This window comes from Hippichthys cyanospilos, chromosome 2, assembly GCF_059441005.1.
Source record: "Hippichthys cyanospilos isolate Australia breed blue-spotted pipefish chromosome 2, RoL_Hcya_1.0, whole genome shotgun sequence".
Taxonomy (NCBI): domain Eukaryota; kingdom Metazoa; phylum Chordata; class Actinopteri; order Syngnathiformes; family Syngnathidae; genus Hippichthys; species Hippichthys cyanospilos.
The window spans coordinates 1,557,768-1,574,684 of NC_142370.1; the positions used below are offsets into that span (position 1 = coordinate 1,557,768).

Below are 16,917 nucleotides of genomic sequence, written 5' to 3' on the forward strand. Positions count from 1 at the left end.
ACACTTATGGCTTGTTCGAGCGTCAGTTCACCTTTGGTTACAACTCACAAAATTGCAACAATGACGCTGTCCCAATGCATATCGGGAGATCGCCGACTAACCTGACATGCAATCTTGTCTAGCAACCATTATATGGCGCTGTATCATCACCCGTAATAGGGTGCAGAGATTAACCTCTTGAGTTAATACGGCAACGCATATAGGCTATTGGTCTTACAGTGTTACAGTAACTCTTTCAGTCATGGTGCAAATCACGGAGATACTAAAACATCATCCTCTTATTTCTTCCTTTACCGCTGCTAGTAATTTTAGAAGCTATGTCTAACAGATAAAGTTTGCAAAGTCTTCAAAACATTCCGTTTTTCACTCATTTTGTCTACTTCCTTCCATCCTGTCCCATCAAGCTAGATAAAGGCGTTCGGCCAATAGCATATCGGCATTTCTGTGATTGACGTGTGACGCCGGCCAATAGCATCTCCGTGAGTGAGACCGGGTGACCTTAATCGACCAATAGCATATTGGCGTCTCCTTGACTGACTGATAATTATTCGCACTTTTTTTTAAACGGTTGGAATGTATTGACAATTAATTAAAAAAAAAACACACATTTAAACCAATGACAATTCTTTGTCCTGCAATCGGCACATTTAATTTCATGTCAGCTGTTTTTCCCTTTAGCTGTACAAACACTACACTTAAATGGTAATATATTTAGACACCGTGAGTGAGACAGTCAGTGTGAGATTGTAAGACCAATAGCGTTCACGTTACCGCCATAAGTATCTATTAATGATTGTAGATGACGCAACTGCTGAATATATTGACGCAGTTAGGCGAGAACATTTCTACATACTCAATGGCTGGTTTGACGGAATGCTCGCAAGACGAGAGGTTTGCTCGTAAGCGGAGGACAAAATTCTCCCTGATCCACGCTCGTAAAGCGGAATGTTCGCAAATCAGGATGCTCGTAAGCAGGGGGCTGACTGTATATATATATATATATATATAATACATATATATGTTTGTTTTTTGTTTTTTCCCACCATGGCCATGGCCTCAACATCAGAGTCTTCATCAGAGTGCCCCAGATATTCCTTTCGCTTTCTCTTCCTCATGGGCTTGATCTGATCCAGGTTTAGAGAGGAGAGCCTGGCGCCGGCCGGCACCTTCTCCACAGGCCCGCTCCTCCTGAGCGAACACCAAGTAAAAGCACCTGAACAAATAAAGGATAAAAAATCAAGTGCATCCACTTACTTATTCAGTGCGGGCTCTCTGCGCAGTTCTTCCGTCTGAGCTCTTGAACCATGGTTCTGCTGGCCCCATCCGGTCTTGACCTCCGCTTTGACCTGAAGTAACCTCTCGGGCTCCACACCTGCATCGCTCGCTGAGACCGTGGGAGCTGGTGCGTCTGAGGAAATACACAAATCAAAAAAGCCTCTCAAAACCCTTTTCTGCCTTTGTTTTACGGTGAGTAATGTGTGTGTGTGTGTGTGTGTGTGTGTGTATATATATATATATATATATATATATATATATATATATATATATATATATATATATATATATATATATATATATATATACACACACACACACACACACACACACACACACACACACACACACACACACACACACATATACAGTGGGCCCCCGGTTTACGAGATTAATCCGTTCTGTGATTGGGGTCGTAATGTGAATTGGCCAAATGGTGGGCAATTCAAACCTATGTTAATTAGCTAAAACTCAAGGTGAAAACATCAAAATTGTATATACACGTCAAAAGTTGGTATCAAGACCAAGAGGGACGAGCAAGATGGGACAACATTCACAAGAATTCATGGGGTTGCGGAGGGCGCCGAGAATAACTCCGCGTCGATGATCGCGTTTGTGGAACATTTACTCAGAGAGAAGTTGGACCTATCCTCCTCCATCGAGCTCAAGCTTGAGGGGGCACACTGCTCGTTGGGCCCAAAGCCCCCGCTAGCTCTCCCCCGAGGTCTTATAATAGTAAAGTTTGCCAGCAGTAGAATGAAAGAAGAAGTGTTGCAGAATGTGTCGCGCAAAAAGGGCTTCCTGTCCAACAAGGAAAACATTTTTCGCTGACAACGACTATGCACTGGAGACCTTGTGTAAACGCCGGGAGTATATGGGGTCGAAAAGACCACTATGGGAGAAAGGCCTACGATTTCAAACCCCGTTTCCTGTCAGATTGACAGTTTTCTATGAGCGAGAAAGGTGTCTTTACAACTCAGCGCAGGCGGCCACGACCGACATGGTGAGGAGAGGACTGTCCGTGGCGGTGTACAAGTCTCCAACCAGATGGATGGACAAGATTAAAACCCTGATGTGGCACAAGTCGCGATCTCCAAAAAGAGGAGAACAATCGGAGGTTCTACGGGAAGGATTCAAGAAAAAAATGGAGGACATTCAGGCGGGCGGTCAACTGAAAGCATGGAGGACTGGTAAGGTGAAATTTGCATGGACAAGTGGGAGCAACACTAGATTGTACAAGTTATATATGGGCAATATTTGCATAATTTTTTTGTTCGGGGAAGCTCGAGTTAATTACTGCAAAATCTGGACAAGTAATGGAGGGCACACAACAAGGGGAAGTGCACAGCTGCCCTCCTTCTGAGCCAAAAGAAAAGCTTGGCTATTTTGGGGTCATAAACGATTGTGTGTTTACACGGAGGTTCAGTCTGTTCTGATCGTAATCTGTTATGTTTTTGTTTTTCATGTTAAAATCCTGTTTGGGGTTTGGGGTGTTGGGGGAATGTTAAAAAAAAGGGACGTTGCCTTTTTAATTTTTTTTGTTTTCTCAATCAAATCAATCAATCAAATTTTATTTCTATAGCCCTGAATCAACAAAGTCTCAGAGGGCTTCACAGATGAAAAGAGGTCATGTTGAGACTTCTTTCAAAAACAGAAGTCATACAGAGACATCTTTTCGGGGTAAGGTACAAAACAGCATCCCCTGTCAATGCTCCCAGAAGGGGAAGGAAAAATTCAAAAACCCCAATTAAGGGAAAATCAGAAACCTCCAGAAGGGACCACAGGTGGGAGGAGCTCCCTTCCAGGCCCACAGGTTGAAGTGGATGCCGCATGTACCAAATACAGACAAATGACACATTTCAAACAAGTACAGGTAAACAATATAGATTACAGAAAACATATTGTGCTATATCGTGCAATGATGACTTGACAGCAGGCAAAGCCATTGGGCAGGAACCTTCCGCAGACCGCAGACGGTCGATCTCTTAACCCGCGATGGTCGATCAGCGAAATGGGGGCGGTCAAGTCAACCTTCACAATCCAGCTAGCCCCCTCTCCGAGCCGGAAGAAGGGGGCAGGAAAAAAAAAAAAAAAGGAAGAAAGCTGCAGACAGGCCCAATTAGCAAAATGCTTTTGAGTATAAATGTGTTTTTAGTCATGATTTAAAGATTTCTACTGAGGTGGCTGCGTGAACTTCCATAGGTAGGGCATTCCATAGTACTAGCGCGCAAATGGAAAATACTCTTGATCCCGCTGACTTCTTTTTAGCCCGTGGGATCAATAGCAAACCAGCATTTTGTGACCAAAGTTGTCGGGACGGAACATATGGTGATGCTAAGTTGGCGAGATAGGAAGGAGCTACCCTGTGTAAAACTTTATAAGTAATTAACAACACCTTAAAATCACATCTCATGTGTATTGGAAGTAAATGCAGGTCAGCTAGAATCGGAGTAATATGATCGAACATTCTGCTTGTCAATAGTCTCGCTGCTGCATTCTGTACAGACTGCAGGCTTTTGACGTAGGACATGGGAAGTCCAGAAAAAAGAACGTTACAATGGTCTAGGCGCGACGTAACAAATGCATGAATTAATGTTTCAGCATCGCTAGGAGAAAGAATAGGGCGAATTTTAGCTATATTGCAAAGGTGAAAAAACGCCATTCTTGTCATGTTATTAATATGTGTCCGAAAAGAGAGAGTTGAGTCAAATATCACGCTGAGGTTTTTTGCAAAACTACTTTGGGAAGTAGTACTGTTATCCAGGTTCAACGTGGTATTCTTAAGTGCTGATGATGAGCAGGGCCAATAATTGATATCTCAGTTTTACCAGGGTTAAGAAGCAGAAAATTGGAAGACATCCGTTGTTTAATCCCGGCAAGGCAGGCCTCCAGTTTACTGCACTTGCACGGATCTGTTATTTCTAAAGGCATGTACAGTTGGGTATCATCAGCATAGCAATGAAAACTAATAATAAATGTTCACGTATAATATCGCCAAGAGGAATCATGTAGATGTTGAACAGTAAGGGACCAAGTACTGACCCCTGCGGGACACCACATGAGACGAAGAAAGATTCAGAGATCGCGTTGCCATAAGAGACACTATCAGTCCTTCCCAGGATGTAAGATCTGAACCAAGAAAGTGCTGATCCCGAGATACCAACACATGATTTAAGACGTTCTATACGAATACGATGATTAATAGTGTCAAATGCGGCACTAAGGTCAAGCAATAATAATATTGATGAGATGTTGAAATCCATGGCTAAGAGAAGGTCATTCGTCACTTTTACCAGGGCTTTCTCAGTTGAGTGGTTGGCCCTAAAACCTGACTGAAGGAGTTCAAATCTATTGTTATCTATCATGAAATCGCTAAGCTGTTGTGCTACAACTTTCTCAAGAATTTTGGCAATAAACGGAAGATGAAGATAGTTAGAGATATTTTCAAGATCTAGGTGAGGTTTCTTAAGTAATGGTTTAATGACAGCCGTCTTAAAAACTTCAGGTACTGTACAATGCCAGAGCAGAGTGACAGATTGATAATATTCAAGACAGATGACCCTAAGACCGGGAATAAGTCTTTTAACAAGTTTTCCTGGAAGTGGGTTGAGTATGCAGGACGTCGACTTTGCTGCATTAACCAGGTGTGTAAGACACTCCAGGGATACTAAATCAAACTGGGACAGGGTAACCAGACTTTCATGAACTTGATTGTCCGAATTAACATCAGCAATCACAGCTGAGGAGGTAAGTGGTGCTGCCTTTTTTATTTCGTCCCTTATTAGCTGAATCCGCTGAGTACAGAGTCGCATGAAATCATGTGCTGAATGGAGGGAACTAAGATTAATCTGCTGCTGTTGTGTTAGCTGTGCTACCGTATCAAATAAATATTTAGGGTTGTTTGTCGAGGAAAACCTCGAGTTTAGTTGTTCGCCATTTACGCTCAAGTTGTCCACATAACAATTTCAATGTATGCCTTTCATCCGTAAACAACGGAGTGTGCCGCTTCGGACGAGTGTTAAGTTTCCATGGTGCTATAGAGTTTAGGGAATTTAAAAGAACCGTATTAAAATTGTTTGTGAACTTATCAATGTAATGAAAGACGTAATGGGAGCTGTTGCGAAAGGCAGTAGTTCAGAAAATGCAGCAGTGGTTGATGAGTTAATATCACGGCTCTTAAAGCCTTGGTTGTGGTCAATAAGACCACACTGAGCTAGGACTTCAAATGTTATAAGATAATGATCAGACATACCGTTAGTCTGTGGCAAAATTGTGACATTTGAGGCAGTTAGGCCACGGGTTAACACTAAGTCTAAGATATTACCATTCCGGTGTGTCGCTGCTTCTATTATTTGTGTAAACCCAAATGCATCGATTATTGCTTGAAATGCAAGTGGCTTCAATGGGGAGTTCATATGAATATTGAAGTCACCCATACTTAATATATTATCTGCATGAGTTATTAAATCAGCCATAAGTTCAGGGAATTCATCTAAGAATCTGGAGTATGGACCGGGAGGACGGTAAATAACTACCACATAGAATGGTGGTGAGGAGCTCGATCGTATAAGGAGAGCCTCAAATGTCTTGAAGGTGTGATTAGTCCTCGTGCTAAGTTTAAGATCAGATTCTGAAATTAGGGCGACACCTCCCCCTTTTTTACAAGAACAGGCAACGTGTGAGCCCACAAAGTTTGGGGGTGAGGTCTCATTTAATGATAAAAATTCATTTGGTTTTAACCGGGTTTCGCAGAGACCGAGCACTTTAAGATTGGGATTTGTAATAAGATCATTTACAAGAAGGGCTTTTGAGGGGAGTGACCTAATATTTATGAAGCCGAATTTAAAATGGGAATTTTTTTCTGAACGATTCTCAGACTTCATGTTGGTAGTACTAATACTAACAAGATTTTGATGGCTGGGACTTGGTTTGTAATTTGAATAATTAAAACCTCGTCGCAATATTAGTAATGTAGGAATTCGATTGTTGACGCCTACAATGGACGTATTAATATTAACATTCCGCCTAGGTACTTTGTCACTAATCCAACCGGTTAAGGAGGCATGGATACTTTCCTTAATCAACACTACCTCAGAAGAAATCTTGTCACTAGGGGATTCAGCATTAGGTATTGAAACAGTGTGAGGATTGCAGTGACCTAGAGTAAGTATGCTATGTATGTTGCAGCAATCCAGCCTAGTGCGAGTTAACTCTAGCCTTAACGACTCCACACCTGTTCTAGCAGGCTCACTCCTCGCCTGCGACCCGACATGCTCTAATGTGAGAAGTCATGGAAGGCTCAAACAGTAATCTATGTTTCTAGAAGAAGTGATGGCGCCTTCTCAGTTAGGCTGAAGGCCATCCATCTTTAGCAGGTCGGGCCGGCCCCAGAAAGAGGGCCAATTATCTACAAACTGGAAACCCTGCTCTCTACAGAAACTAGCTATCCACCAGTTAAGCGAGAATAATCTGCTGAACCTCTCATCATTGCCTCTCGCAGGCAGAGGGCCAGAGACAATAACTCGATGCCGACTCATCTTTCTAGCGAGATTACAAGTCCTAGCTATGTTCTTCTTTGTAATCTCAGACTGCCTCATTCTAGTATCGTTGGAGTGGACATGTATCAATATGTCCGAGTAACTAGTGTTGGTTGCACTTAGCTGGTGTCTAGGCCTCTTGCGTGTCAGCTCCTTAAGATTAGCTTCAATGTCGGGTGCTTTGGCCCCAGAAATACACACGTTGGCTGGCGTTTTAAGTTTAATGTTACGGGTGATGGAGTCCCCTATAACTACTGTGCGGGAGCCAGTAGACTGAGATGGAGTGTGCCTAGCAAGGGGGCTAAAGCGATTATGCATCTGAACAGGCTCACCGCGGCTAGCAGGCTTCTTAGGGCTAATGCTAGCCAGACTAGTGGGTAGGCGACGACCCGCACTAGCCGATGCTAGCGGCAATGCGGGAGGGCTACGGCCCGCACTGTCACTATCAGATGTGTCCGTCTGATCTACAATTATCAAACTACTCTGCTCTAGCTGACGGACACGGCCCTCTAGGAGAGAAAGCCTCTCCATGAGAATAATGCAGGTGTTGCAAGTGACTGATGCGGTGGAGGTGCACAAAGCCATGCTTACCTTAGTACAGCCGAGCGAATACTTACGCTAGCAGAGCTGCACGAAAACGAGGACGAACGGAGCTAGGAGCTGTTCAGAGAATCGGCGAACCACTAGCTAACGAAGAATGGAAAACAGTCCTCAAAAATAAAGAAAAACATCGGACACAGGTCCGACGGGTGGTGGTAAAATAGAAAAATAGAAAAAGAAAAAGGAAAAATATTGTTCGTCTCGCTAGCTAAGGCTAAAACAGCGACAGCAGCAATTGCAATACAAAGGCTGCTTGTTTGGTGAGAACGGTGCCAAGATTCCAGGTTAAAGGTGTTAAAACAAATCACAATAGACCATGACTGCAATGAAAATAATAAGTTATAATAATAATGGTTTGAACCACGTTATAAAGAGAAAAAAGGTACTGATTCAGTTAAAACACGATTGTGCTGTCTGTCCAAAACACCAACTCTTGGGAGTTGTAGTTGTAGCTCAGATTTTAACACTTTGTCCATATGAATAGCCATGGTGGCCGCTGTGAGCTCCAGTTGTGGGATGGTCATGGCTTTTAGCGGCGCCACCCTGGCCTTCCCCATCACAAAGGCACTTGTAACTCCAGCAAAGCTATTCTTCTGCAACAAGTAGCTAACTGTGCCATATCCAACTTCACTAGCATCTGAAAAGTGGTGTAACCGGTTAAATACTGCTTTACCGAAGTCTGCAGGCTTGATACATCTTGAGACACTGATATCGAATAGATGCTTAAGCGTTGTTTTCCATGCAGACGATTTTTGGTTGAGCTCGTCCAATAGTAGCACATCCCAGCCGACCCTTAATCTATGCCTTTGCCAATAATGTAGCTCTTTCCAGCTCTGCCTTCAGCCGAGTGGACGAAGCAACAGACGCGATTGAAGAATGCATAGAAGACGCCTTGAAAGGTAGATTACTTGATGGTAAAGCTGCACTGGACATGCTGTCTGATGGTTGCACCTCCTCGCCATATTTTGAAGCCTCAATGATGCGCAGCCGAGCCTCATTGATCCAAGAATTAGCTCTGTTTGCAAAGTCCTTGCAACTGTTAGCCATGGGCTCAAACCAACTATTTTGATCATTGATCAGAAATTTGATGTAGTATCTCCTTAACTTTGATATTCAGCTCACTGAATTCCATAAACGTTTCATTAAATTCCACTAATTTAAGTCTGAATGGTGTAATATTGCTGTCACCACTGGTGTCCATTAAATGCTGCATCTGGTTCATCTTAAGTGTCAGGTGAGCTAGTTTGGCCTTCCTTGAACAAACCGCACGTTTGAGTCTTTCCTCCATTTCCTTGGCCGTGAACTTCACACACTCTTCCACAGTGAGCAGGTTTTTGACAATATGCGAGTTGAGATTTCTAGCGCTTGGCTTACTCGTATGCTTGTCCAAAAAAAAAAAAAATATATATATATATATATATATATATATATATATATATATATATATATATATATATATATATATATATATATATACAGTCGGCCCCCGGTTTACGAACACCCTCTTTTACGAACATTTCGACTTAGGAGCGTGGACCGCGGAGTTTTTTGTCCCCCACTTGCGCACAAACCCTCCGCCTTACGAACAATATAACACGCCGGTCATTGTGTTCGAACATATATTTTCGCTTTGCTACGTCAACTAATTTTGAAGTTGACGCTAATCACTGCATCATCGAACGCTATTGCTCTTACAATGTCACAGTCACTGTCTCAGTCACGGTGTCAGTCACGGAGATGCGTCACGTCAATCACAGAAATGCCGATATGCTATTGGCCGAACGCCTTTATCTAGCTTGATGGCACAACTGGTCGGGACGGAAGGAAGGAGAGAAAATCAGTCAAAAACGGAAGGAAGGAATGTTGTTAAGACTTTGCAAACTTTATCTGTTAGACATGGCTTCTAAAATTGCAAGTGGCGGTAAAGGAAGAAGTAAGAGGATGATGACAATAGAAACCAAGCAGGAGATAATAAAAAAATACGAAGGAGGCACACGCATGGTTAACCTTGCTCTGAGTATGAAGTAACCGCTCGGCAATCTTCTAAGGGCAAGACTTTCCTTGCCGGGGGACGGACCTCACTCGACAACAAAATGGAGAGGCTTCTTCTATTATGGATTAAAGAGAAGGAAATCGCCGGTGATATGTTTTAGTTTGAGAAAAGTTCTTGTTTAAGAAAATAAATCAATAAATTCTGCGGGTTGGTCTCTGCTCACCTCCGTCTCCACTCGGCTCAAGTCACGTCGCCCCAGAGGAAAATGTCATTTATCCTTTGTGTATCCATGTTAATTAACTGCAAAGTAGATTATGGCATTAATTTTATATATATGTGTTCTAACTATGATTTCACCATGCATTGCCAGTCAATGTGTATGTACAATTGACTTCCCTTTGCTACATCAACGAAATCATCTACTCACGCCCAACACCGTAACGCTGATATGCTATTGCTCTTACAATGTCACAGTCAATGTTTCAGTCACAGTGTCAGTCACGGAAATGCCGATATGCTATTGGTCAAACGCCTTCATCTAGCTTTATGGCACAGCTGGTCGGGACGGAAGGAAGGAGAGAAAATCAGTCAAAAACGGAAGGAAGGAATGTTGTTAAGACTTTGCAAACTTTATCTGTTAGACATGGCTTTTAAAATTGCTAGTGGCGGTAAAGGAAGAAGTAAGAAGATGATGACAATAGAAACGAAGCAAGAGATAATAATAATAAAAAAAAAAAATAAGAAGGAGGCGCACGCATGGTTAACCTTGCTCATGAGTATGGCCGTAACCGCTCGGCAATCTTCTAAGGGCAAGACTTTCCTTGCCGGGGGACGGACCTCGATCGACAACTAAATTGAGAGGCTTCTTCTATTATGGATTAAAGAGAAGGAAATCGCCGGTGATAAGTTCTAGTTTGAGAAAAGTTCCCGTTTAAGAATATAAATAAATACATTCTGCGGTTGGTCTCTGCTCCCCTCCGCCTCCACCCAGCTCAAGTTATGTCGCCCCAAAGGTAAATGTCATTATTCCTTTGTATATGTTATTTCATTTAACTGTACAGTAGATTATTTTACTCATTATTAATATGTGTATAAAGTCGTGATGTTTTTACCTGAGGTTTTTGCGCGCGTTGCACGCATTCACTAATTAACATAGGTTTGGATTGCCCGTCATACGAGCAGTTCAAGTTACGAGCGTAGCAGCTGAACGGATTAAGTTCGTAACACGAGAGCCCACTGTATATATATATTTGAACGAAATTCCACAGGCTTATCTTGCTTGAATAAAACAATAGATTTATTACCAAAGTAGTTCCTATTCTCTTCAAACAAAATACAGTGGGCCCCCGGGTTACGAACTTAATCCGTTCAGCGGCTACGCTCGTATCTCGAATTGCTCGTATAGCGGGCAATCCAAACCCATGTTAATTCGTGAATGCGTGCAACGCGCGCAGAAGCCTTCGGTAAAATCATCACGCTGTATACATATATTAATATTAAGTGACATAATCTACTGTACAGTTGCATTAAATAACAAATACAAAGGAAAAATGACTTTTACCTTTGGAAAGACGTGACTTGTGCTGAGATAAGCAGAGATGAGCAGAGATGAATGCTCGACGTCAACACGGTAAATCAGATATGCTATTGGTCTTACAGTGTCAAAGTAACTTTTTCAGTCAGGGTTTTCTCTGCTTCCTTCCATCCCAACCAGCTGTGCCATCAAGCTAGATAAAGGCGTTCGGCCAATAGCATATCGGCACTTCTGTGATTGACGTGTGACGCCGGCCAATAGCATCTCCGTGAGTGAGACCGGGTGACCTTAATCGACCAATAGCATATTGGCGTCTCCTTGACTGACTGATAATTATTCGCACTTTTTTTTTAAACGGTTGGAATGTATTGACATCTTATTGATTAAAACACATTTAAACCTGTGACGATTATTTTGTCCTGCAATCGGCACACTTAATTTCATGTCAGCTGTTTTTCCCGACGTGAATTGAGCTGGGTGGAGGCAGAGGGGAGGTTGAGTGTGTTGTATTAACTAGGCACCGTACTTATAGCTTGTTCGAGCGTCAGTTCACCGTTGGTTACAACTCACAGAATTGCAAGAACGGCGCTGTCCCAAAGCATGTCGGGAGGTCGCCGACTAACATGACATGCAGTTTTGTCAAGCAACCATTATATGGCGCTGTAATACCACCCGTAACAGGGTGCAGAGATTAACCTCTTGAGTTAATACGGCAACGCACATAGGCTATTGGTCTTACAGTGTTACAGTAACTCTTTCAGTCATGGTGCAAATCACGGAGATACTAAAACATCATCCTCTTATTTCTTCCTTTACCGCTGCTAGTAATTTTAGAAGCTATGTCTAACAGATAAAGTTTGCAAAGTCTTCAAAACATTCCGTTTTTCACTCATTTTCTCTACTTCCTTCCATCCTGTCCCATCAAGCTAGATAAAGGCGTTCGGCCAATAGCATATCGGCATTTCTGTGATTGACGTGTGACGCCGGCCAATAGCATCTCCGTGAGTGAGACCGGGTGACCTTAATCGACCAATAGCATATTGGCGTCTCCTTGACTGACTGATAATTATTCGCACTTTTTTTTTAAACGGTTGGAATGTATTGACAATTAATTAAAAAAAAACACACATTTAAACCAATGACAATTCTTTGTCCTGCAATCGGCACATTTAATTTCATGTCAGCTGTTTTTCCCTTTAGCTGTACAAACACTACACTTAAATGGTAATATATTTAGACACCGTGAGTGAGACAGTCAGTGTGAGGTTGTAAGACCAATAGCGTTCACGTTACCGCCATAAGTATTTGTTAATGATTGTAAATGACGTAACTGCTGAATATGGTGACGCAGTTAGGCGAGAACATTTCTACATACTCAATGGCTGGTTTGTCGGAATGCTCGTAAGACGAGAGGTTTGCTCGTAAGCGGAGGACAAAATTCTCCCTGATCCACGCTCGTAAGGCGAAATGTTCGCAAATCAGGGTGCTCGTAAGCCGGAGGCTGACTGTACTTAAATAAAGACAAACATTACGGTCAAAAACCTTGTGGCTCTGGTCTGTAATCAGTCTCAACTGCCACCTGTGATGTTAAAGGGCCAGTGTCAGGCACCTCTCTCCTTCCCTTAAAGGGCAGTAACATAAATTTCCATTGGGCAGTGAAAACAACCAACAAATAACTGTCCATCCATTGACCATACAACAACAGAAATTTAAATTAATGCTCTTCACAGAATCAATAAATTATTCCAACGCTGTTAATTGGCTCCTACACCAAATAAAGAAAATATGATAAAGATTTTTTTTACAATCTATCAGTCTTACCAAATTAGAGGAGAGGGAAGCTAAAACTTTGGTGGAGGAGATTACTAAAAGAGAAATTAAGCTTGTTATTGGAAAACTGAAAAATAACAAGGCACCAGGCGGAGATGGCTTTCCGGGGGAGTTCTATAGATGTTTTCAGGAGGAGCTTGTCCCATTGTTAAACAAGGTGTTTTATTACGCACTACATTTCAAAGACCCACCAAAAACATGGGCTGAGGCAATCATCTCAGTGATACAGGATAAATATAGAGGATAAAGGATAAGAGGATAAAGACCCTACACAATGTGCTTCTTACAGACCCATACTATGTCTATTATGTAATGATGTGAAAATACTGAGTTTTGGCCACTTGAGAGAGTCAATAATAATGGAAGGCTGGGTATAAATATTATTAGGTGCACATTAAACATTATCCACAGCTAGAGAAGACCCACATACATCAATGCGTCTCAGCCTTGATGCAGAGAAAGCCTTTGATCGGATGGACTGAATGTTTCTCAAACTCGTGTTGGCCAAGATGGGATTTGATAAGCACTTTACTGACTGGTTTGAAGTATTGAACTCGAACCCCACTTCCAGAATACGGGTAAACTGACATATTTCAGAAACCTTTCCCCTGAGAAGAGGCACACGTCTATATATATATATATATATATATATATATATATATATATATATATATATATATATATATATAAGACGTATATAAGATATATATATATATATATATATATATATATATATATGTATATATATATATATATATATATATATATATATATATATATATATATACAGTGGGCCCCCGGGTTACGAACTTAATCCGTTCAGCGGCTACGCTCGTATCTCGAATTGCTCGTATAGCGGGCAATCCAAACCCATGTTAATTGGTGAGTGCGTGCAACGCGCGCAGAAGCCTTAGGTAAAATCATCACGCTGTATACATAAATTAATATTAAGTGACATAATCTACTGTACAGTTGCATTAAATAACAAATACAAAGGATAAATGACTTTTACCTTTGGAAAGACGTGACTTGTGCTGAGATAAGCAGAGATGAGCAGAGATGAATGCTCTAAGTCAATACGGTAAATCAGATATGCTATTGGTCTTACAGTGTCAAAGTAACTTTTTCAGTCAGGGTTTTCTCTACTTCCTTCCATCCCAACCAGCTGTGCCATCAAGCTAGATAAAGGCGTTCGGCCAATAGCATATCGGCACTTCTGTGATTGACGTGTGACACCGGCCAATAGCATCTCCGTGAGTGAGACCGGGTGACCTTAATCGACCAATAGCATATTGGCGTCTCCTTGACTGACTGATAATTATTTGCACTTTTTTTTTAAACGGTTGGAATGTATTGACATCTTATTGATTAAAACACATTTAAATCTGTGACGATTTTTTGTCCTGCAATCGGCACACTTAATTTCATGTCAACTGTTTTTCCCGACGTGAATTGTGCACGGTGGAAGCGGAGAGGTGGTTGTGTGTGTTGCATTTACTAGGCAGCACACTTATGGCTTGTTCGAGCGTCAGTTCACCTTTGGTTACAACTCACAAAATTGCAAAAATGACGCTGTCCCAATGCATATCGGGAGATCGCCGACTAACCTGACATGCAATCTTGTCAAGCAACCATTATATGGCGCTGTATCATCACCCGTAATAGGGTGCAGAGATTAACCTCTTGAGTTAATACGGCAACGCATATAGGCTATTGGTCTTACAGTGTTACAGTAACTCTTTCAGTCATGGTGCAAATCACGGAGATACTAAAACATCATCCTCTTATTTCTTCCTTTACCGCTGCTAGTAATTTTAGAAGCTATGTCTAACAGATAAAGTTTGCAAAGTCTTCAAAACATTCCGTTTTTCACTCATTTTGTCTACTTCCTTCCATCCTGTCCCATCAAGCTAGATAAAGGCGTTCGGCCAATAGCATATCGGCATTTCTGTGATTGACGTGTGACGCCGGCCAATAGCATCTCCGTGAGTGAGACCGGGTGACCTTAATCGACCAATAGCATATTGGCGTCTCCTTGACTGACTGATAATTATTCGCACTTTTTTTTAAACGGTTGGAATGTATTGACAATTAATTAAAAAAAAAACACACATTTAAACTAATGACAATTCTTTGTCCTGCAATCGGCACATTTAATTTCATGTCAGCTGTTTTTCCCTTTAGCTGTACAAACACTACACTTAAATGGTAATATATTTAGACACCGTGAGTGAGACAGTCAGTGTGAGATTGTAAGACCAATAGCGTTCACGTTACCGCCATAAGTATCTATTAATGATTGTAGATGACGCAACTGCTGAATATATTGACGCAGTTAGGCGAGAACATTTCTACATACTCAATGGATGGTTTGTCGGAATGCTCGCAAGACGAGAGGTTTGCTCGTAAGCGGAGGACAAAATTCTCCCTGATCCACGCTCGTAAGGCGGAATGTTCGCAAATCAGGATGCTCGTAAGCAGGGGGCTGACTGTATATATATATATATATATATATATATATATATATATATATATATATATATATATATATATATATATATATATATATATATATATATATATATAAATATATATAAAACGTAACAGCAGAAACTAATGCATTACAGTCATGACATGACTTTTTTTTACTCGCAACATTGCAGAGTACTAGAGTAACAGCAAAGCCAATCCATTTGAACATCTACTATGAACTGGCAAAGAGCAAAAACTGCATCAGAAAAAGTACTGGTGAAAATGGCGCCATGAGGTAAAGGATGATGTGCGTCCATGTCAAAGCACACAACGCAAAAGGGCTTACTTGACTTGTCTGCCGTGGAGCTTTGGGCGGCGCCGGGTCTGGCGAACATCCCCGGGGACGCTTGATTGCCGCTCACCGGAGCCATCAATGTACTTAAGGCTCCCACCTCGCTAACGCAGAACTAAAGAAGCACACAAACAGATAAATCCTACAATTTGGATGCACAGGAAAATTAAGTGCGCTCTAAACACCACTGGTTTCAAACATAGGGCCTGCGAGCCGGTTCTGGCCCGCAGGCGGGTGTAATTTGGCCCGCGTGATGATTTTGTCACATAAAGTTTAAAAAGAAGTTGCATTCTTTTCAATCAATGAAAAACTTGAAATGTTTTACGACTGATGGTAATGTTAAGGGTTGATGATTCATAGTGATGTTGTCTTTGTACTACTTTGGACAGTATTAGAAAATAATTCATCTGAAGTTGTTGTTTTAAAGTGATTTAAATTGATACCGTGATTTTATTGGTCCAGCCCACTTGGGAAGAGCTCTTCCTCTGTGGCCCGCAAGCTCAAACAACCATTGGTGTCAAAAATACCGCTTGTGGGCCGGTTCTGCCCCACAGAAGCGTGTAATCCGGCCCGCATGATGATTTTGTAATGTGAAATTTAAAAATGAGCCGAGTTCAATAAGTGAAAAACTTGTAAAGTTTTGTGATTAATAGTGATGTTAATGTTTGATGATTCATAGTGATTTTGTGTACTATTTTGGACAGTATTATAAAAGAATATTAAATCTGAAATAGGGCTGCATGATTAAGCCCAAAATAATAATCACGATTATTTTGGTCAATACTGAAATCACGATTATTAATCACGATTATTCATCATGTTTGGTCAAACATGTCTATTTAATGCCCCGAAGCAGTATATAAACACGGCTTCAAAGTTTCATACTTACAGCCAATAATAATAAACGAAAATAAATAATATTGAAAACAAATTAACCCAAGACATGGCAAAAACTTGGCACAGCCAACTTGCTGAGTGAAAACCAATGAAAAAATGTGCGATTAAAATTCAGTTTAATTGTGCAGCCTAAATCTTAAGTTGTTGTTTTAAATTTATATAAATAGATATTGAGATTTTATTGGTCTGGCCTCCTTGGGGATCGATTGGTTCTCTATGCGGCCTGCAAGCTCAAAGCACCACGGGTATCAGCCATAGGGCCCGCAAATGGGTGTAATATGGCCCACGTGATGATTTTGTCACGTAAACTTTAAAAATAAGCCATTTTTTTTCAAACAATGAAAAACTTGAAATGTTTACGACTAATAGTAACTTAATGTTTGATGATTAATAGTGATGCTGTGTTGGCATGATTTGGGAGATTATT

The 16,917-nt window shown here is 41.3% G+C and overlaps 1 protein-coding gene and 1 pseudogene across 3 annotated transcripts in view; both read right to left on the reverse strand.

The window, feature by feature from the left end:
• Positions 1-16,917, reverse strand: part of l3mbtl1 (L3MBTL histone methyl-lysine binding protein 1) — a 53,908-nt gene that overhangs the window by 34,173 nt on the left and 2,818 nt on the right. For 2 of the 3 annotated variants that reach the window (XM_088409148.1, XM_088409145.1), the window contains exons 5-7: positions 15,588-15,708; positions 1,255-1,408; positions 1,044-1,188 (exon numbers count right to left, since the gene is read on the reverse strand). In XM_088409148.1, the coding sequence (XP_088265274.1) occupies positions 1,044-1,188; positions 1,255-1,408; positions 15,588-15,708 (420 nt within the window). The remainder of the gene's footprint in view (positions 1-1,043; positions 1,189-1,254; positions 1,409-15,587; positions 15,709-16,917) is intronic. The other variant, XM_088409147.1, reaches the window with a different exon arrangement.
• On the reverse strand, positions 6,564-8,282 carry LOC148426833 (uncharacterized; annotated as a pseudogene).